The sequence below is a fragment of the Xenopus laevis genome, chromosome 6S, assembly GCF_017654675.1.
Source record: "Xenopus laevis strain J_2021 chromosome 6S, Xenopus_laevis_v10.1, whole genome shotgun sequence".
Lineage (NCBI taxonomy): Eukaryota > Metazoa > Chordata > Amphibia > Anura > Pipidae > Xenopus > Xenopus laevis.
The window spans coordinates 95,667,206-95,691,079 of record NC_054382.1 but is presented as its reverse complement, the minus strand read 5'-3'; the positions used below and the strand labels follow the sequence as shown (position 1 = coordinate 95,691,079).

Below are 23,874 nucleotides of genomic sequence, written 5' to 3'. Positions count from 1 at the left end.
CCTTTAGTACAAGGGTGTTGATTTTGCTGCACTACTTTAATGCCACCTAGATAAAAAGGAACCAAGAACGGCAGACTCATACTGATAATACTTTCTTGCCACTTCCATTAAGTCTACAGTGCATATACCTTAAAGGGGTTGTTCACCTTCAAACAACTAGTTGTTTTCAGATAGCTCACCAGAAAAAACAACTTTTTCCAATTACTTTCTATTTTCTGTGTCACAATTTTTCTTGTATTGAAGTATAAAGTGTCTTTTTTTTCACCTTCTAAAGCAGCTCTGGGAGGGGGGTTGCGACCCCCTAAATTGTTCTAAATTGATACAGTTGATACATTTCTTATCTTTGTCCCTGCTGAGCAGAATCTCTTGAGTTTCATTACAGGCAGCAGAATTGATACAATAGTTGCTAATACTCCAGAGATGCTGGTGAGAAATGTTGCAAAATTGTAACAGTTCAGAGTCGTCTGCACCTGAATTACTGAGCTGCCAGACTCAAACACCAGAGACCGGACATTCAACTTTAAACTTTGATTTTGGAAAAACAGTAAAAATTAAATACTGGAAAGTGATTGAAAAAAAAGTCTTTATTTCTGGGGAACAATCCGAAAACAACTGAACTGAAAAAAGTGTTTGGAAGGTGATCAACCCCTTTAAGGGTTTAGTAAAGCCAAACTCTTTGCATCATTAGTCCAAGAGAACACCTCGTGCTTCACTTTTCTCAGCCCACCAATTACACCCCTTTATACGTGCAAGCCTATATTCAGTTCTGTTCTGGAAATGGGAATAATTCCAGGTTTTACAAAGGTGTTTTGATCTCAAAATAGTCTGTTCAAATGAAACACATTGTTCTGTCAAGGAATGTAATGATGAAAATTAAAGTGTAACAGTTTATAAATGCACTGTTTTTTTATGTGTTCTCTGGTAGATTTAATTTAGGGTAACATTATTGGTTTAAACAACCTCTGGTATGAGTGAGTTCAGTGCCTAGTTTTATACTTAAAGCATCCTGCTTACACTCATGCACACTACAGCCATATTTTTATGTTTTTGCTACTTTACAATTCCGCACTGTCTGTGGCCAGCATTTCAGGATGCCCTGCTAAGCATTCTGTGATACTTGTCCCCTTCTCTGCCTTATGCTAAGCTTATATGACCTCAATTAACTTGCTTGACTTTTATGGGACACATCTATGTTGATGATGCTTAGTTTAAAATGTGTCTTGGTGTGCAATATTTCTTGCTCTTGGAGCATCTGTTCTCTTCTTTTCATAACAACTGGTTCTTGGAAATGATTGTTGAAACAGGTCTCTCCTGTATGTTTCTGTACTGAATATATTGCATTTGTTGTATGCCTCTTTGCTTAGCCCTGTTGCCATAGAGTCAAATGATTTTTTTTATTTTAGAAACTAAGTTAAATAAATATATAGTGATACTTGATTGCACATATTCTTTATAAATTGCTGACACATTTACAGCAGCTTGTTACAAAGATTCTTCATCAGTTACCTCCAATAAATCTTATTATATACAGTCCGTATCGCATTACAAAGCATACACACTATGGTTCAATTTCTCAGTAGCCAATTAAACTAACTGTATGTTTTTGGTGAGTGGGAGAAAACCAGAGTACCAGGTAGGAAACCATGCAGACATGAAGAACATACAAAACTCATTAATCTAGCAGCAGCCAGACTTCCAATACAGCATTAATTCTTGCCATCAGAGGAAACCAGAGGCTAGGCAGTTGCCACATTATACACCTTCCTGACACTTAAAGGAACAGTAAAACCAAAAAATGAAAGTGTTTTAAAGTGATGAAAATATCATGTAATGTTGCCCTGCACTAGTAAAACAGATCTGTTTGCTTCGCAAACACTACTATACTTAAAATTACCAAGCTGCAGTGTAGCAATGGCGGCAATCGCCTCTTCTTTGGGGCGACTAATCTCCCTGAACTGCTTCCTCGTGTCTTCCGCTGGCTTTAATGAAAAAATGTCTGCTCCAATGCAGCGCTTCGATTTCCAAAGTTGAGGAAACTTCGGGCGACTTCGGAAATCGAAGCGCTGTGAGTGCATTGGCGCAGGCGTTTTTTCTTTAAAGGCGGCGGAAGACACGGGAAGCAGTTCAGGGGGATTAGTTGCCCCAAAGAAGAGGAGATTAGTTGCCGGGCGACTAAATCTCCCTGAATCTCCAGGTGTGCCCTAACTCAGATTCTCTGTGAAGGAGGCTGCAGAAATACAGGCCCCTTTGCAGCAAACTCATAAAAGCTGTGTAGGGGAGGCTCGGTCTGTCCACAGAAGCAGATATGTTTCTGCAGACTTTATTTTATTAATAGTGGCTGTTACGGTTTGTCCTTAATTCAGTTTTTTTTTTTTTGGTCCATGGAATGAAACCTTCCGGAAGCCTTATTTCAGAATTGTGGCTTTTAGGTAAAATATTGATATACAGTTGAGTCCTTGACTTTGTATAAGGAAGTAAAGATGTGATGGAAAGTGACCTTCTCTAAATTGATTACATTGATGTTTCTCTCCTTCCGCAATGGATTTTAATACGTCTTTGACTCATTCTCACTTATCAGTAATTGCCAAAGAATATCTGTATCGATAGCACATATAGGAAAACAAATATCTTAACCTAATTTATTAAGTCTTTTCTAATGTTTGTATATCTGTGAGTACATTTTTACAAATTGTGGGTGCATTTTTGGTTTGCATTTTAAATCTTTTTAGTCCAATTTTAACTTTTTTTACAGGTTTTTAAGAATCTACATTCATATTTTATATGTCAGGATTAATGTAATTACTAAAGAGAACAGGGATTCTTAACTCATATCAGGACACAGATACAGTAAATCAAGTCATGGGCTTGAAGCATTACAGCAGGTCTCTGTGACTACTTTTTAATATAATGAAACTTCTTTCTGCATTAGAGAAATTTAAAATAAGGTGCATAACTGGCTCTGAACTGATACATCTGAGGCTGATTCCGAAGCAAACATATTGGCCCTGGCTAAATGGTTAACAAAAAAGCTGAAATTTTAAAGCATTTTTAGAAATTCCATATTTATTTGGAAAACATCACATTGTAATTATAAGTTTATATGTGGGTGGATGAATTATATAACAAAACAAAATGTAATGATGCATAGTTGCAAACACCTAGAGGCACATTTATCAAGGGTCAAATAAACTTGAAATTCGACGAATTGAAATCTATTATAAAAATCGAATTTTTTAAACTCTGTTGAATAGGATCCACCCAAAAACTTGAATCAAATTATAATCAAATTTGATTTGAATTTCAAAAACTCAATTCTACGGTAGATACGATGGAAGGAACTGCCTGAGGCTACAGAGGAAAACAGATTATTTAACAAAAGTAAGAATAAAGTAAAGCATATTGCAAAGTTGCTTGTTTATAGGGATTGTATCGGAATCTCTTAACTCAAGGCCACAAAGGCCTGGGCCTAGGGCGGCACGATTTCAGGGGCTGCACACATGGCAAAATTTCTTAGTTACTTACTGGATGCACGCAGTCCTTGGTGCCGTCAGGGGAAGTGAATCACCCATAAGAAAAATAGACTGCGATAATTTGTGCAAATAGTTGGATTATATAGGTATAATAGAATTCACTCATAGTCTTTGAATTATACTAGTGTATTGTTTTTAGAGAACTTTTGGGTGCAATGGAGTCTGTTGATAATAAAACATAAATTGTCAGGTAATGTACTTGAGAATTGAAAATACAATGCATAAGGCTCATGGTATGAAAATGCTGTAGACAATAGTATTAAGGGAGACGTACGATTATACATTTTACTAATATACTAGTCTCGATGCTAGATGACACACAAAGTATGGCAATATAAAATATATATAATTTGAGCTGGATTAGTTTACATTAGAAAGGAAAATTTTAAGAGAGACCATTAGAAATGTTAACTAAATTTATTTATTGGTTTCTACAGTAAGGCAGCAAAGCTTTAAAAGGGGATTAACTTGTACAGATTCTTTGTTAAAATGGATACGCTCAACAAAAAAAATTTTTTTTTTCTGACAAACCTTTAACAACCGCTTCTATTTCAAAATCAGATAATTGAGGCCTTCCAATCACCATAAGTTCATGTGTGAAAGGGACAGTATATTCCCTTGTTCAGCATGAGTCCAAGAGTACAGCTTGAGCTTGACTAACTTTATGCCTGTTGTTTCAATCATGAAATGTACGTTTTTGTTATTTTTTGAGCTAAACAGGGAAACTGAAGCTACTCCATGGTTGGTTTTTGCAAGGTAGATAGATTTCCAGTATGCAGTCCCCTCCTTTTCCCCTTTGTTGTGACTGTTTTGTTGGCAGGAATCCATTATGTATGAGGGTGATCTGTGTAAATGTAATCTAATTTACAAAGACCAAACGTGGAGTTACTCCCAGATTCCCTGTTGCCCGTCTGCAAACATACTTTTGGCCTTATTTTTTAATAATAAAAAAATCTGAGTCACTTATTGTTCCTGTCATAGCTGAGGTAAAGAGAGACATAGAGATTGCTGTATGGACTTCTGTAAGATAAAACAGAAGAAGCTGAACTATTCATAAATGATGTATACTGTATCTGTAATGGAATCTTTAAACTGTTAATAGAACATCTTAGCATCGCCTCCTTTTCCATTGAAAAAAATAGAAATGTGTCCTAGTGTAACAACTGGAGAAATCTAATGAGAAGATGGGTTGCCTGTTTCTGTTTTATTAAGCAAGTACAATTTAAATCGTATGTATAATTATATTTATATAGCACTGCTAGGAAAAGTAGCATTGTATTGTTCAATAAAAATGCTGAGAACCAGGCACACTAAAGTAATCTCACAAAGACTACAAAAGTTTATTTACATGAATTTACATAGCCGCTTCCTCATGTGATCAAACAAAGTCTAATTATGTAATCCACTTTTGTCGGCGTTGAACTCTGCTAAATTTGTGTAGCAGATAATTGTTCTCTGTGAAACCTTATTCTGCAGCATGAGTCTTGCAACCAAGTATCGTTTGTCAAATTTTACTTCTTGTGGAAGTCATAATGAGTCATAGTATGATCTCCATAGCAGCTCTCCTACACATTGCTACCTCTGTGTTATCAAGATTGATGGTCCACTATGGAGGCCTTGAGTCAAAACTCAATGAAGGACATAGGTCTAATAAAATTTATGTCCTTAAATCAAAATACTGCAGTTTTTTCTATTGTTGTAGCCCTTGATCTATAGGTTCTCTTCCACACTGCAGAGCCATATTGCTTTTAAAATCAAGTTGGGGGCACTTGACTGATCAGCACCCATTTACAAACACTAGCACTTAAAATGTAGATCAAATTGTCAGCACTGAATAATATCAATTCAAAAAAGCCTTTTTTCTCTATAGGGCACAGACAACTATTCAGCCCAAAATCCATCCGTTATGCACAGTGACAGAGCAAATTTGGGGTTTCTACAACGATCTTCTTTTCTTTTTCCTTTATCTGTGTGCATCAGACTGTCATCAGAAGCAGTGACAAGAACATATTTGCCCCCCCCCCTCTGTTTTTATGCCCCACCTGTTTTTTAACATAAACATGGGTAATGTATATTCAATATCTCTACCCTGAATCCCTGACAAGTGAAACATTTATTTTTAAATGAAAATAGAGAAACTGTAATCTTAAAATATATTAAAATATATTATTAATTCCATTTGATATTTTTATTCCATGAAGGTATTGTTGGCTTTTTCTGCACTTGCCTTTAGCAAGATCATAACCTTTTTCCTTATCTTCTTCCACAGCTCTCATGTAGTGTTATAATCCAGTTAAGAGAAGCCAGAACTAGACATGGCCAAGTAGATAGGGCCTGGGATCGTTGGGGTAGAGCCAGTTAAATAGCAGCCAGAAGCACAGTACATTAGCATTAACCCCCATGTGCTCCTTGCTTACATAGAAAGATTCCATAAAACTGTTCTTTCTTTACTAAATTGAGTATTCTTTAAAGTTAAATCATTTTTTTCACCAAAGATAAAAAGTAGTCTCGCTTGTACTGTGGGGGTTGATCTCTTATGTGTATAAGAAGAAGTGAATGGCTCTACAGTATGTGGTCTCTTGGAGTATGGCCTTTGCTATATTAGCATCCGTGAGGCATAACAATGTTAATTATGCATTCTAGGTGTAAAAAGAGGCACTTCCCCTCATATTTATGGTTGTGATAAAAAAAAATTGGAATTAAAACTGAAGCTCTGGTCCACTCTGTTTATTTACTTTTTAGAAAATGGCATAATACTGGAATAATTTCTACAAAAATAAATCTCTTTTGCTCATGGAATAAACTTTGTACTGTTTTTATAAATATGGAAACATCTTGCTTCAGTTTTCATTACTGCATGAGAAATTGTTAGATTTCCGTGTGAATGTTAATTGTCTTAATTCATGTTGCAGAAAGCTGTGTGTCCAACCAAATGCTAGGATATACTGTTGCTTTTGACTTGAACAATCTTAGTACATCAAGAATTTTTTCTGCCTGCCTGCCATATTTCTGTGGAAAGTAAGGTGGAACAGAAATTGATCTGGCCAAGTTATAGGACTGGTCTAATGTATTAAAGGAGAAGGAAAGGCAAAACATAAATAGCCTTGTATCCATAGTCTGGTGGACATAGAACATACTGACCGTTTTTAAAGTTTTCTTCCTGGTCTCATGTAGAAGCAACTACACTCTCAGAAGACTGCAGCGTCTGACTCGGGTGACAGCAGTCATCTTCCTCCCTGCTGCCCGAGGCAGCCTTGAGACGCATTGGGCAGAATTTCTGTTCAATGCGCATGTCTTCAGGAGCTGCCTTTCTCCCAATGATGATGACGCGCATGCAAATGAGGCTATGCGCGCATCATCATTGACCCTTATGCCCACGCCCCCACCCGATCAGATTACAAGCATCTGGGAACTAAGGAGAAGCACGGGTATTTTTGTTAAATTATAGTGGGGACAGCAAACAGTTATCATCAAGCGCTTGTAGTGCGCAGCGCTCCTGGGGTCAAGTTTTTTTTATTTTGCGCATGCTCAATAAGCAGATAGAGGAAAAGGAAACGTTTGCTACCAACATGGCGCCTGCGTGCCTGAAAATGCGAGCCGAATAGGGACAGGGATTCTACGCAATTGGATTGTCGTATGAGAGTTGCAACTATAGCGATTTAGGAGGTCTTGGGTAGTACATTACAGGGAGATAGGTAATGATTTTTGCCTTTCCTTCTCCTTTAATTCTGGGTTGAAGGGAGCTATTGATCTGGGCTAAGCTACTGTGGAGAATACTGTATACTCCAGCTGCAGAATCATTTCTGTAAATTAAGCATTAATAGATGTTCTAAAGGCAGGATTTGAGTAGGAAATGATATCGTAAATTAGCATTACAGATTGCAAACCACTACAATACACTGCTATATTAACTCAAAGGAGGAAAACATCTTTATTCTTTAAATTTCTCTTCCTAGACATGAAACTGAAATTCTTTGACAATAAACAAATGAACAAACACACCTTCTTGATTCTGTATAATAATTAAAAACAATCTTTCCACCCTCCCAACCCCCAAGCTTAGCAACATTGAATTTGATAATCAATATCTCTCTATAATTAATGCTATACTAGCATATTAACATTCTTAAATTCTTTATTTAGATCCCAACTGCAAACTAGAAGATACATCTGAGGATGGAGAATCGCCAGATTGCAAGAAGAGGCAAGAGGAAGGAGATGAGCTAGAAGAAGAAGAAGCTGTTCACAGCTGTGACAGTTGCCTTCAGGTGTTTGAATCTCTCCGCGATATCACTGAGCACAAAATCAGTCAGTGTCAGCTGACAGGTAAATAACCCCTATTCTTAGGGAACCATTTTTTTTTTAGAATTTTTGTCTTCTGTATTAAAGAATATTTGTTTATTTCATAAATATGTGTGTCTTCAGAGAGCTCCATGGCGTACTCCATTTTTGATTGCAGTATTTGCCGGTTGTATTCATCACATGGGAAAGAATGCAGGTCAAGATTTGGCTTCTGTCAATGATTCATTTGGTATTCCATCAGTTTCATTGGCTGAACAATATTAGGAAACCCAAACAGGTTTTCTTTGTCATGTTGGATTTGCACATGGTTCTATTTGTATATAGTGCACTACACTGCTTTAGCACATGGTCCTTAACCTATGGGTTGGGACACAAAATGAGTCTTCATGTTGTTTAGGTTGAGTCACGTTGACCTCCCTGCATACAGTTACATTTCTATCTCAGTGTATTCCTTAAGGAAGACATCTAAAAGCATTAAGGACCACCCTGTGTGATTTAATTTAGGTTCAAAGAAGTGAATAGAAATTAAGAGGAAATCATTCAAGAAATACAAGCCAGAAGGTTCAGATTCTTCTTGTAGGACCTATAAAGATTACAACATGTGTTGTGATGTGTGTAAAGCAGCCCAGGTATGCTGAAGTAGAAAATGATAAACTACGTGCAACATAAGCATCAACTAATCTCAAAAAAATTGCTTAAGTATATCAGTAGTAAAAAGATGTAAACTGAGAGTATGGCTTCATTAAAAAATGCAGATATTTTGGTTACAAGGGACTCCTGAAAAGGAAAACGTGCTTAATCGTTTCTTTTCCTCTGTGTATACAATAGGAGAGTCAAAGGATCTCTCCAGGAGATCAACTTTGAAAAAGTGCTCATGACTCAGTTCAAAGGAGTTGTCATTGACTAATGTAGGATATGGTACTTAAAGGAGAACTAAACCCCCCCCCCCATCAAATGCTCCACGTAAATGTTCTGGCATTGCACCCCTCCCCGCGATGTGCATTAGTTAAAAAAAACCATTAAAAGAATCTGACACTTAAATGCAGGGAATCGCAGTGGAGCTCTGTATTGTCTTCGGATCTCTTTGCCGATACTAAGCCTGCCAGAGCATTCACAGTTGGGCCAAGTCAGAAATCTGCTTTAACTGCGCATGCACAAATCAGCTTTGAGACCCGAAGACAATACGAAGAGCCGGAAGATGGCGACCACTGCTCCGCTTCTCTACATTTAAGGGTCAGATTTTGTTAACTAATGCACAACAAGGGGAGGGGGGCAATGCCAGAAAGTTTAGGGTGGGCTTTTGGTAGAGTTATCCTTTAAATGTTTGTGACAGATAGCCCTGGGCCTGCTGAAACACACACTACGTTATTTAGCAAACTTAAAAGAAACTTTAGCGAAAATGAAAATTTAATATAAGCTTCCTTATACTGAAGTAAGAAGTTTTCTAAGTACAATCAATTAAATATTCTGCATTGTTTCAGAAATAATCAAGTTTATATTCACTATTCATCACTCAGCAACTGTTTCTCTTCATTCTGACTTCATGCAGCAGTTGGGTCTCAGATGAATGATTCAATATATCTTATAGGGGGGCCGCCTTTCCTAGTAGATGTATTAGAGCTCACTCAAATAACTGATTACAGTACAAAGAAAATCTAACAAAATAACTGCCTTTTGCACAAATTCTGCATGTAGAGAGACAGGATTTCTAGTGATTTTAATAGAGCAAGCTCTAATACATCTAGGCAAAATGATCCCCCTATAAGATATATTGGATCATTCATCTGACACCCAACTCCTGAATGTAGACAGAATGAGGAGAAACGGATGCTGAGAGAGGAGTAGTGAAGATAAACTTGATTATTTCAGAAACAGTACAGCATTTTTCATTGCTTGTATTTGAAAGTTACTTATTACATTTTCATTTTCATGATAGATCCCCCTTTAATTTATCTTTAGCCAACCCACTTTTTACGATTTTTATGACTCCCTTTTAACAGGTATGGTACCTATGGATTGAAGGAAAGCTGATGTTGTTCCAGTTTTTAAAAAGGCATTATGATCTCAGTCAGGCCATTAAAGACCTGTAAGTTTGAGATGTGTTGTGGGCAAACAGTTTAATGTTTTATTAAGGGATCACATTATGTTCCTGAGAAATGGTATTCTAGGTAATGAATAACATGACTTTATGAAGGATAAATCCTGTCAGAAAAAAAATAATGGCTTTTAATGATGAGGTAAGAATCAACTTTAATTTGTGCAGTAATTATTTGGGGGAAGGTCTTGTAAGCAATGTATTTGCATCGGTTGATTAAAATCCGGGCAAAGTGGTACACTGGGTGGCTAAGTGGCAAATCTAGTTGAGTCATATTCCCTCTTTAGAAAGCACTGGCAAGGCCCTATCTTGTAAGTAAGGGTTATTAACATTGGAGAAGAGGCACTCAAGAGGGATGTGATTAATTTGTATAGATATACAAGGGGGCATTCTAGAAATTTTTGAATGCTTTATTAACCAAAAGTCTTTCAAGCGAATGCAAAGGCATCCATTCAGATAAGGCTCTATTTTAAGATAAGGAAAGGGATTGTGATGTTTTGGAACTCTCTTTCCTATGCTGTTGTATTGGCATATACATTTAATAGTTTAATAGGAGACAGGTATCACTTTGGCAAACAGACTGAACTTGATGGATGTGTATTTTTTCCACCTCTCTACTATCTACATCTGTCTCTACTATCTACAGCTTTAATTTTTCTGAAAATAGTTATTAAAACACGGTGTGTGAATCAATTTTGAGTTGCATAACGAATTGTACAACTTTTTTTAGGGAAAATGTTTCAGAAACACTGGTCTAAGCAATGCAGAGTGCTGTGTAAATGCTGTCTCCTTATTTCCTTCTCTTAGGGTGCAAAAAAGATGTAATTAATAAGCAGTTTGTACAAATTACTCTTTAGATAAACAGCTGTTTATAAAGTTTGATATCCAAAAACATATTCTTTAAATAAATAGGTTTATTAGAATAAAAAGAAGGAAAGGCAATATTAATTGGTAAAAAAAGTTATTATGCTTCTCTCAGAAGCATAATTTAAGAATTTCCTGTAATTGGTTATCATTGAATTTAATGCCATCTGCTACACTTAAGCTTTGGTATAACAGAGTGTATTCCTGATTAGAGGAATATTTGTCACATAAGAAAGTAATACCTGACACCTCCTCAGCACAAGTTTTACACCCACTGCTTTGTATCTGCTCTTTTGGATCTGAGCCATAACTTCACCTTCAGAAACACTTAACGCAGCCTGTCTCTGTCTAGTAGCAAATTATAAGGCATACATATTGTACAATATGGATAAAACAAAAAAGATATGTATAGAATGTTGCACTGGTGAGAATTTTATTTGAAACCAATAAAGAAAGAGGTTGCACATAACCAGGGTTTTGTATTTGTAGATAAGTGGATTAAACTGGTTGAATTTTATTATACAGACTAGATAGCTAACCACTGGGAGATATATTAAAAGCTGATTTGCATGAAAAAGTGATGCTGTGTTTCAGTGAGCACTTCATATCCCATATTAAAAAGTCTATATTGATTATTTGAGTAAAGTGGAATGAGATTTCTATTTCATTGCTAGGAAAAAAAAAAATATGTAAAAAAAACTTTTTTTTAAAGTGGACCTGTCATCCAGACACACAGAGCTGTTTACTAAAAGTCCTTTTCAAATTGAACATGAAATCCAATTTCTTTTTTTTATTAAAGCATTCATAGCTGTTGTAAGCTAATTTAAACATCTCAGCTGTCAATCAAATATTGTCTGCCCCTCCTCTATGCCCTGGGCATAGAGGCGGGGCAGACAATTACTTTCACTTTCCATTCTTCCTAGAAATTGCTGCTCTCCCCACATTCTCCCATTCTCTTCACCGTTTAATTGTGTAGCCAGGGCACGGGGATGGACATCAGCACCCCCATTCTGGTGCACAAACAAGATTCTGAGATGATTCAAGGCTTGTCTTAATAACAGTGTCCACAAAATGGCTCCTGCCTGCTTGCTGTAATTATGAATTCCCAGACTGGAGGAAACAAGATTCAAATAATTTATATAGTGCAATTAAAGTTTATTTTGCTTGACTGAAGTGATAAAATAGGATTATGAATGTTTTTTTTGGGTGACGGGTCCCCTTTAAAGTCACCCAAAAAGGTTTGAAATATGGGATTCGCAGTTGTAATCTATAGATGCCTGTTAACTGTGAGGTGAACATATATTTAGACCAAATAGAACTATAACCTTTTTGAGACAAACGATTATATTTTGATTAAATACAAATGTTGGCGTTTGTTTTGTTAAAGCTGTTCTTTAGAAAATGTCAGAATTGGGCCAGTAAGCAGTACATTAAAAAAATACTGTAAAGTAAGAAATTATGGAAGTGCACATTAAAGTTATAATAGAAAACGGAAGACCAGTTTCTTGTATTTTTATGCCATTCTTCTGATTACAAGCTTTGGGACAGGGACTGGAAAATAATATGAGAAGAACAAAGTAAACCCACCAGGGCAGGGGAAGATAAATGAAGCAACAAGGGAACGGAGTATGAGGCAGTAGAACAGAGTATGATAACAAAGCAGTGGGGAAAGAAAAGTGCAACTGAGCAGCAAAATGAGATCAGTAGTCACAAAGGCATCAAGTGTGCCACATTAAGTGATTTATAGAAGCAGGGATAAAAATGAGATCTTCAGTGAATCACACGGGCAGTGTGTTTAAATCTTACATATTTTGGTCTAAGCTCTGCGAGTGTACAGGCCAGATTTTTGTCTTAACATACACATCCCTACACTCTTGTTACCTGATGCACATGCGTCAACATAGTTGTTAATGCCATGTATAAGTTGACATTATTAGATGATGATAATCCAAGTGTAGAGAGAATGAATAAAGCAGGCTTTCAGTCATGGATATGGCTGTCTTGCTACAGCACTTAACATATTAAAATACACACTGGAGGACTCTTATAGGTCTGAATATGACCTGTATGTTTTCCTGGCATTAGAAGCTGCACTGTTTACATCAGTAGCCAAGGGAAAAAGAACAATCACAAGTGTCAAATATCTGTTGTGCATTAAGCACCGATATTAGTGATCATCTTCCCTCTCTGTATAAACCCTTGTAAAAGGGTGGCGTTAGAACCGCAGCTGTAGAAAATGTCAAATGCACCTGTGTATAAAACGGAGATTATATTACCAACTTCTGCTGCATTCTTTTAATCTCTTAGATAATATTTGTTTGTATTTATACGGGGCAAGTGGTTAGATCGAATTCTGTCCCTGGTGGGAAAATGTGCTGATTATCTCCGCTCTCGTAAATATTTCCTAGTAGCAGCTGAGCAAGTCTGTCTGCCTACTCTCTAGACCAGTGATCCCCAACCAGTGCTCTTCGACCCCTTGGATGTTGCTACAAGTGGCCTCCAAGAAGGGGCTTATTTTTTTGCATTCCTAGCTTGGAGTTGTTTAAAAACCAAGTGTACTGCCAAACAGAGCATCTAATAGGCTCTTAAATACCCCTTATTTGACACCTCCTGGGAACTTTTTGTCATGCTTTTGTTGCTTTCTTACTCTTTTTACATTTAAATGTGGCTCACAAGTAAACAAGGTTGGGGAACTCTGTTCTAGACTGTTAAAGAAATTGTTCAGTATAAAGTGTGCAGCCACAAATGTATACTGGATGTATAACATAATAGCCAGAACACTTCTTCCTGCTTTGCAGCTCTCTTGGCTTCCACTGATTGGTTACCAGGCATTAATCAGGGGGGGGGTGCACATGGGTCACAACTGTTTGCTTTGAATCTGAGCTGAATGCTGAGGATCAATTGCAAATTCACTGAACAGTTATGTCCCATGTGGCCCCCCCTTAAAGTCACTGACTAACTCCGAGTTAGAGAGCTGAAAAGCAGGAAGTTGAGTTCTGTTCTATTATGTTACACATCCAGTAACTCCAGCCTTTATACATTACATTTTTAGCTAACTAACTATATTAGAAACATTTTTTATTTTGCACAGCCTAACTATTTACCCAGTTTTTAATTTTTACACTGAACTGTTCCTTTAACATTTTATACATCATTCAATACATTTGCTCACAGTGAGCATGATCAATAAAGTTTTGCCAGAAAACAAGGTAACTGTTTTGTTACAAAGTTATGTAAGGGAGCAACTAATGTATGAATCTAACAAAACAAATTACTTTTCAAAATGTAAATTTTGCAAAATGGTAAAGAATATAAGAAAACCACAGCAAAATATAAATTTATAATTTACTGTTTAAAAAAATATGTTTTGTGAAGATGAATTAAATGGCATGTATTAATGTGTGCACTTATCATGACCAACACATGCAAAATGCCGAATATATGGATTAAAGACAAGTCGTGGTTAGCCAAAATTATTCAGATCTCTGTGGCAATTTGTCTGTAATAATATATGTTTATTATTTGTAATAAAATGTATTTGTTTTCTTGAATTATAAAAAATTAAGAGTGCAACCTATACAATTAAATGCAATATATTGCTGTATAAGCAGTTTCATCTGGATTTAATAATAAACTAAATAACAATGGACTAATCAGCACATGGTATGCAATAAGTCCAGAGAAGTAGAATTTTGGTTGCATCCATGATTAGTGGAATAAGAAAGTACAGCCCCTTCCTATCTTTCTCTTTACTTCAAATACACTAAACATGTGCAGCCTGGGGTCTTGAGTTGTTAAGAGTTATGTTTTCTCTTTGGACCACTCATTACTGTAAATCTGGTATATGTGTATGACTGACTAGAAGAAACATTATAAAGATCTGTTTGGCCACTGTACTTCTGACCATGGTGGGCAGTACTAGTATTAAAGAAAGTCCACAGTTTCCCCTGGGGCTTTTTAAATTGTAATAGTAAGAAGTTGATCATTTAGGTAGGGGGACCTACATTTTTAATTCCATAAGACAATTGGAAAAAACAATCACATTTTATGTTCCATACATTTGGTTAGTAAAGGGATTTTGTCTTCTCCCCTGTTAATAAATAATGTGCACCCCCATGGGCAATAAATTCTCCCCCTTAATTATTATGATAATGAGAATTAACATTTATTCATGGGTACACACATACATTTTCTTGATAATACAAATAATATTGGGTCAGCATTACATTTCTCTACCAGTGGTGCAGAGATTTTTCAACTATTGTAAAATGGGGGGTAATTTATTTATTTTAAAGAGCACCCTGCAGTGAACAGTAAAGAAATGCACCTTTAGGTACAAGTTTTTTTGTTTGTTTTTTAACTTTCCCCTCTGATATTTTAGTAGCCACAAACAAGTGGAAATTTCCAGCCATGGTTGTAAACACAAATTTTCACATTTGTAAACTGTATTACAACTTCATAGAGTTCATTCCGTTGCATTCGTGGTGAGAAGTAGCAAGTCTAAACCATGTATCTTCTATGCCCTTTCTTTCTCATTGAACAATGCATTAATTATTAAGAAGGCTAGTGTGCAATGTATTTAGATATATTTAGCTATAATTCTCAAGAATAATTATTCACCCTCAGTTTTAACTCTAAGATATTAAAGTTAGGACACAGAGTTCTCCCTAGACTAGAGTGATTTCATTTTTTTCCCTAACATAAAACAAACGTGGGCATGAAATATTCAGAATCTAAAACTTTGCTTTAAGCTGTGTGTTCTGAGAAGTTATATTTAATGTGAAGTTTATTGCTAAAAGGAAGAGTAAATTAATCCTTTACTCTTGGTTTGGAATTTTTTTTTATTGCTTAATAAAATTAATTTTTGTGGCAAAGACAGACATGCAGACATATAGAGATCTACCTATATACATATAATAAGTATATGTATACATATAGGTAAACAGACCCACGCATCAATTCCCAGCTATATAATGGTACAGGTATGGGGTTCGTTATCCAGAAAACCCATTACCCAGAAAGCTTTGAATTACGGAAAGCCTGTCTCCCATAGACTCCATTTTATCCAAATAATCAGAATTTTTAAAAATATCCTTTGTATTTGTTATTATAAAACAGTGCCTTGTACTTGATCCAAGCTCAGATATTATTAATCCTAATTGGAAGCAAAACCAGCCTATTGGGTTTATTGTATGTTTGTATGATTTTCTGTATGATTTTCTAGTAGGTATGAAGATCCAAATTACAGAAATATCCATTATATGGAAACCCCCAGGTCTCGAGCATTCTATAACTGGTCCCATACCTGTACTTATAAACACCAATTGATTGGACACTACACAGTCTCAGACAGTGTCGGACTGGGACACCAGGGGCCCACCCAAAAACCTTTGACCAGGGGCCCACCACTTAATCCTAGACCAGGGGCCCACTCTTAGTACTATTTTTCTTCCTATCCTCACTCAACCACTATTCTCCTAGTCTCTTTTCTTTACATACTATACTCTATTTGCCCAACCATTTAGCCTCTTTGTTCTCATAAAAATAGGGAATGGCCATGAAATAGGTCAAATGTTTAGCAGCATGAGGGCCCACTGACACCTGGGCCCACCGGTACTTATCCTGGTATCCCGGTGGGCCAGTTCGACACTGGTCTTAGATGAGTCTGAACTGCAGTAAGGATAGTAGGAGGTAGACAAAGAAGATGTTCTCTTATATTGACAGTATTAGAGGCTGATTGTGAAAGGATGGCTTAAAGAAGAATGGATCCTGAGTTTGAGCCTACTATGTGGCTTAGAAACTGTTTTAAGGAGCTTTCATCTGAACATCAGAGTTTTGGTAGCTAGTTTAAAGTTTAAAAGAAGGGTAAAATAAGCATATTTTTTCCAAACAAGAATATCTGATGTCAGAAAAATTATTTTTGTACTTGGTGGTTGCTTCAAAAAAAATTGTATATCTGTACCCCCTTCCCCCCCCCCCCCATACACACGCATATGCACACAAACTCCCTTTTCAGCACTAGCTGTTGGAAATTTTAAGTGTTGAACAATGCTGGGGAGTATTTTACTGTAGCCTTCACACGGAGGAGGGAGGCTCTTTTGTTCACAGGGTTTGAAAAGCCTACTCCACATGAGGGATTGATAATGAACCCCTCCCCCAGGACTACAGGTCTCATTATTACCAACCTTTTCAGGATGGATCTTTAAGATGTTACATGTGAAGCTTAGTTGTATTTGTCTATAGTCACTATAAAGTGTATCACTTAATGCAATGAAACAGGAAAAGTTTCCAGTACTCTAATGAATAACTTAAATGATATATGTTCCCTTAATTTAAACCGGCTCCCTTCAGGGCATTGGTTATTTATTTAGTCACTAGAGTAGAATGTTTAATGACTATTCCACACTATTCCAGTTATTCAGGATACAAGTATTTCTGATGAAATGATGCACAAAATGTATATAACCATAATGTTTGCAGCAAGGGTAGACATTCTAAAGCAATTTTCATGGACCCAATCTACCACACATATTGAGCATGTGAGCAGAGATAGGTTTCAAACTGCTTAATAAAGCTAAAACATAGGCAAATACCAAGAGTAGCAGAGTGAGGTAGATGGGACTTTGTTGTTATTGACCTTATGGTGGTACATACAGCACATGTTGCAGAAGACCAATATTAGAAGTCAGGTGTCTAGAAAAATATATATAATACTCACTATTGTTACATATTGGCTAATAAGTTGTCACTGAGAAGTTGCATGATGTCATCATAAATCTAAGTTCCAATGGGGTTTTTGTGCATGAGGTATAATCGCTAATGTGCTGCTCAAAATATTAGCGCTGTGTTAGCAAAGGATAATTTATAATTAAATAGGAGGTACATTATTTTGCATTATATCATTAAGACCCATCATTCCCTACAAAAGATGTAACTGTGACAATATCACAAAGCACCAGCTATTAATGACTAGAGTCCTAAACAAACACCTATGCTAACCTTGAGATTATAAAAATAATCTTTTTGTAACTTTTCTCTATCATACATTCAGATAAAGACCAGAGGTCCTCCGTACTCACCCATTATCAATAATATTAGTCATACTGTCATGGGGAAATTTTTTTAAAAAAAAATCAGTTAATAGTGCTGCTCCATCAGAATTCAGCACTGAAATACGTTTCTCAAAAGTTTTATTTTATATTTAATTTTGAAATCTGACATGGGGCTAAACATATTGTCCATTTCCCAGCTGCCCCCAGTCATGTGGCATTTTGTGCCTTAAGAAATATGCTATATTATGCTTTATTTATATATATATATAAATATATATAAATATATATTTTATATATATTATATATATAATCCAGTAAATATATATTATATATATAATCCAGTAAATATATATTATATATATGTTATATATATTATATATGCACCATAGTAATAAAGTGCAAAACCAGCATTTCAGTCACATATTCACACCTAACTGAATGTTGTGTCTATATATAGACATCAAAAATCTCTCCATATATCTTTCTTAATTGCAAAGATCATAAATCTCAAATTCAGTATGATATATATATATATATATATATATATATATATATATATATATATATATATATATATATATATATATATATATAAAATGTCCAGACAGTACCTTCACTCTTTCCGTTGTTTTATCTATGGGTGATATATATATATATATATATATATATATATATATATATATATATATATATATATATATATATATATATATATATATATATATATATATTTACGACATGAACATCAGTTAAGCAAAAAGGTTTATTGTATACAATAAACCTTTTTGCTTAACTGATGTTCATGTCGTAAATCCTTGGAGTGCTGTCACATTGCTTTTATATATATATATATATATATATATATATATATATATATATATATATATATATATATATATATATATATATATATATATATATATATATATATATATATATATATATATACAGTAGCTATATATCATATATTGTAATCCCTGCTTGGCCAGCCTCTCTTTATAACTGAGATAACCTCATAACATTTATTAGCAACCAGCTGAGCACTGACATCTTCAGTTATTGAAGGAATTTTGTAAAGGCTCTGAGCTCCCTTAGTGAATAGTTTACTTGGATGCAATCTGTTGGACACTAGTGGTGACAAGCGAATATAGTTTAAGGAAATTATATGCTGCATGGCCACGTTGGGGCACTTTTCCACTGAAAATTGCTCCAGAGGAATACGATCTGCAGCTTTGTTCCTAAAGCATATATTTAGGGGGCAATGCTGAAATATTGTGTATAAGAATAACCTTTCCTATCATTTGATTAAGATCAATTATATGTAGTTGGAATAGGATCTCAAAATAAAAGGTGTTATTTTACCTGTAAATATGATAATACTTGTGCTTTTCGAGGTCCATCTGCCCATATATCTTCAAAACTGTGGAGCATTATCCCCTGTAGGGCCCACAATGGTGAGCAGTGGAGGATTTGGAGGGTTTCTAACATTGATATTACAGGGCCTGTTACAACAGTCATTTAGTTCAATTCTGTTTTGCTCTAAGGAGGCTGACAGAATGCTGGACCATAAGGTAGTTTGAAACCAAAGAATCTGAAATGTTATCCTATCGCTGAATAGGCATGTATATGCATTCATATTAAAGGACCAGTAACATCAAAAAATTTTTTCAAAAATTCGTTAGTATACAACGAAAAAATAACACCAAGACAAATTAAAGTTTAAAATAGCAAAGCCTTTATTAAGAAATAACTTACATAAACTCCACTCCATCTGCGAGCTGGCGGCCGGTTACTGTTCAGCGCTGTGGCCTGGGCCAGGAACATCCCTTTCTTCCCGGACCTGCACATAACCGACCAGGTGGCTCTGTTGCGACGAACCCGGAGTTAGCTGCTCAGTGCTCCATGCCCCTTCATGTGGCCCCTCTCCTGGCCGCTTCTGGACTCCATGCTAATATACCACGCTGAACACACACACCCTGCGGCAGCAGCAGTGCAGGAGGAGGAGTAGTTATCGGCACCGGTTCTTCAAGGCAGGAATGGACGCACTGCCCTCCTCTACTTTCCTGCACCCCTCGTGAATCCAATGGGGAGCCCGCCGACATTGCATTCCTACTGCTGCTCCTGGGAGGATGAAGAAGAGCTGGAGAATAAGATGGCTGCAGAGGACACACTGTCAGTGAATAGCCAGGGAGGAGAAGTCAAGCGCCGCAAAATGGATGGTCGCCTTTTCGCCGTTTCTGAAGAGGACAGGAAGTGGAGTTTATGTAAGTTATTTCTTAATAAAGGCTTTGCTATTTTAAACTTTCATTTGTCTTGGTGTTATTTTTTCATTGTATACTAACGGAAATTTTTGAAATTTTTTTTTGATTTTACTGGTCCTTTAAGCAAGTGCTTGCCAAACTAAGGCAAACTTCAAATATGTATATCGATTTTTAGCATTTTTTTTTAGGTAACTAAAGTGGTTAGAAAACCATATCTTAATATCTAATCAATCTCTGATCTGCTGTCTGGCAACATATCTTGTTAAGCCCTATTCTTTAACATTGGGCCCCCAGATATTGCCAGACTATACCTTCCAGAATTCCTCAAGATCAACATCAAGGTTTTATAGCATACCTTAAAGCATGCTGTGAGTTTTGCTAACGTTTGTTTCTGGGCTTAGGTCAATTTAAATAGGGCGGGTACCTATAGGTAATATATATGTCTTTATTAGAGATTTTGGTGCAAATCGTTGAAGTGGCCACTTATTATTAAAAAGGTCCAAGGAAGCAAAATAAAGACAAAAGATATCCTCTAATGGCCTAGACATGAGCCCACCCTAAACATATATGGCATGACCCTCAAATGGTTAAAAAAAAAGTTAAAACAAAATTTAATAACAGTTACAACTTTTAAAGACAATCCCGCTTTAAAATATGAAAAATTACCAGCTTTTTTTATTCATATTTATGACTCTTCGGCACATAGGATATAATGTCACATAAGATTGAGGAGGATATGGCTTCATCTTCAGGTCTAAGCTGGCAAAGACTCTGGCGAAAGGGGTAAAAAGACCATTTTGTTAACGTTTCATACATCCTTGAAAGGTAGTTTTGTAATAAAGCACCGATTACATAAACTCTTAAAATTATACATTTTTAGATTTCAATATATTTAGACAAGAACATCCTTTTTTCTTTAATACTGTTCAGTGGTTGTTCTGTTACATATGTTAGCAGAGCAACACATGGTTTTCTGTAGGGGCTAGAACTGCACTTTTCAATGTTTAAAACTTTTGTATTGAAGCAAATAAAAAGGAAGGTTCCAACCTTTAGCAACAGCAATATGGCATTTGATTCTTGGGCCAGTATGTTTGTCACACTATGTACCAGCAAAACAATCAGCCCAGCAAATGGTTACTCTCAATTCCTTGGATTAACTAGTGATATAGACACCTGAGTAATACTGTAAAAGTGACCGGTGCCCCCATTTGCGTGTCTTGGCTACATCTGATGACTGTGAATCAAGCCAATTGACCTTCACAGCTTCCTTGGAAATTGGAAGTGACAGTGGCTCTGTGTGTGAGCAAGTATGCTTTAGATAGCAAGATAAAAACAAAATAAAGGGTTATTACATCAAGGATCATGTGCATTTAGTGTTGTGTTGATTACCTTGAGTCTTTGCTCACTGCATTAAATGTTCATGATTGACTTTGCAATGTTGTTAATGTCAAATAAAACCTCACTCATACATTAACGCATTAAATCTTAATGGCATATAACAAGTTTAGCATGGCAAGTGAAAAGCAAATGATTTTGTTTTGTAAGTGTATTTTATGGTTTTCGGCATTAAAAAGTATAGCTGCAGCACCTCTAATTGGCACAGTCGGATATCTGCAAGGTCTCTTGTCTTCACCTCAGTGGAAAGAGGAAACTGGAACATATTATATTGTTCTTTTTTTACATTTCTTTTATATTGTAATAAAAAATTACTTCCTGGTGGATGTAAAAGTATTGTCACATGACCATCAGCAGCCTGCCAACAATTTAGTTGTGTCAGTATGTTTATTTAATGTATAATCCACATTTTAGTGATTTCAACAGAAAATACACAAAGAAGGTTGTTTGCCATAGTTGGTGCTTGTTTCTCATTGGACTGGAAAGAACTATTGACAATCGTTTAAATTCAAGGATGTTTTTTTTCTCCTGTATGTTTACCAGACAGAACTATTTTATTAAGGTCAAATATATTACCATATATTTAAGATGATTATACATTCTTAACTGAGACTGCAACTTTGTGACCTGTATATATTCTTAAAATGATATGATCAGGGTTTGGTAAGACAACCTTGACAACCTCAACTTTTGCAGGGTAGTCATGTAAATAACATAAAGTCTAGTATGATTTCACCCAAACTATGTCATAACAATAGACACTATAGAACCTGGAGTTTTGAGGGCCAGATTGGGTACTGACTGATCTGTGTTTTCAGAACAAATAGTCAAAACTGAAACTTTTAGGGGCACCTGGGCTTGAAAAATGTTTTGCAGTTGGGCCTACACCCCTGCACACAAACTTTGAACAGCTTTTAAAAATCCTTATGAACGGAATTCAGGTTTTATAAATAGGACTCTTGATCAATAAAGTTATTCTTTTTATGTGCTATGCACAATCAATACGCTGAGCTACTTCCTTTATGTAGGACTGTTGCTAGAATAGTATGTTTCTTGTGTCTAATGATTCCATACAAGAATCAGAAACCGAAGAGGCATTTGCAGTAGTTCCTTAGGAGAGAGAATCAATAATCTCTAGATAATGGGGACACTGAACAGGCAAAGTCTAATTTCAATACAGATAAGCTATTAAAAGAAATGATGACTTCGCTACTCTTTTAGGATACTAAGCAATATGATTCCACACTGGATAATTTATTCAGGGCATCCAAAAGAAAAATGACATTTCCAGTAGGCAAAGGGCAGAAGACAAATGATTATGTTGGGATGTAAAAGTATTCTTGAGAAAACACTTTCAGAATATCGATTTAAGAGAGTCTTTCATTAAACTGATACTGCAGAACTTGCAAAACTACAGTACTGCATGAAGTTGTATCTGTCCTCACATGAACAAAAGTAAGAGTGACTCAAGTTAAAGTTAGTGTGACTGTGCCGTACATGACATTAGATTATCATGATTCAGAGGAGAACTCGTCTGTTTTTTTGAAACTCTTCCATGAACCTGAAATTGTTAAAACCAAAGCAGCTTTGTCGTAGTCTATAGAATGTATACGTTATGGAATGACTTAATTAAAAGAAAGCTATGGCACCCTATACAGGTTGGCTCACCTTGGTTCTGTCTCACAATCACTCATTAGCCCAAAGTGTATGTGGGCAAGGGGGGCATCACTGAAGCTGTGTGATGCCATGTCCTATGACTATTGTCAAAAGTGCAGTGTTGCTCCTGCTACTCCTTCTCTTAGAGCAACTATAAATTGCCACTAAATACTGCTTGCATGAGCTTTGGAGATTATAGCACAAGAATGCAAAAAGCAGTTCTAGTAAGGCTTTAGCCACATTATCATCTATTTAGCTGAACATGCTCATATCATATTTTGCTACTTCTGGCTATGGACTGAACATTGGTGGTGTTCAAGGGGATGATGTAACAGCAGGTTTCTCATTGACTGACTGCACCATTAGGTACAGTTATACTATTGGTATAAAGCCTTTGTCATGGACGGGCATATCATGACTCATTTAGGTTATTTATTAGTATGAATGCCAAAAAAATGAAAAAAAACGTTTTTTTTTGAGTATAAAATCTGAATTTTTAGTGAAAAAAAACTTTTTTCAGGATTTATTATACTCCGACGATGGAAAAAGTCAGAATATGAAAATCCGGAATCTCAGACTTGCCAAGGTTGTATATAAGTCAATGGGAGAAGTCCCGAAGATATCCTAATCTGCACTGGGTTTCGTGCAATGATCCGAAGATTTTGTGGTTTTTCGGGCAAAAATCCGAAAAAAATAGTTTTTATGTGGAAAATCCGAAA

At 35.9% G+C, this 23,874-nt stretch overlaps 1 protein-coding gene across 5 annotated transcripts in view; it reads left to right on the top strand.

The window, feature by feature from the left end:
• Positions 1–23,874, top strand: part of znf521.S (zinc finger protein 521 S homeolog) — a 211,135-nt gene that overhangs the window by 18,217 nt on the left and 169,044 nt on the right. For 4 of the 5 annotated variants that reach the window (XM_041567127.1, XM_041567126.1, XM_041567129.1 and 1 more), the window contains 1 exon segment: positions 7,674–7,856. In XM_041567127.1, the coding sequence (XP_041423061.1) occupies positions 7,674–7,856 (183 nt within the window). 5 annotated transcript variants of the gene reach the window in all.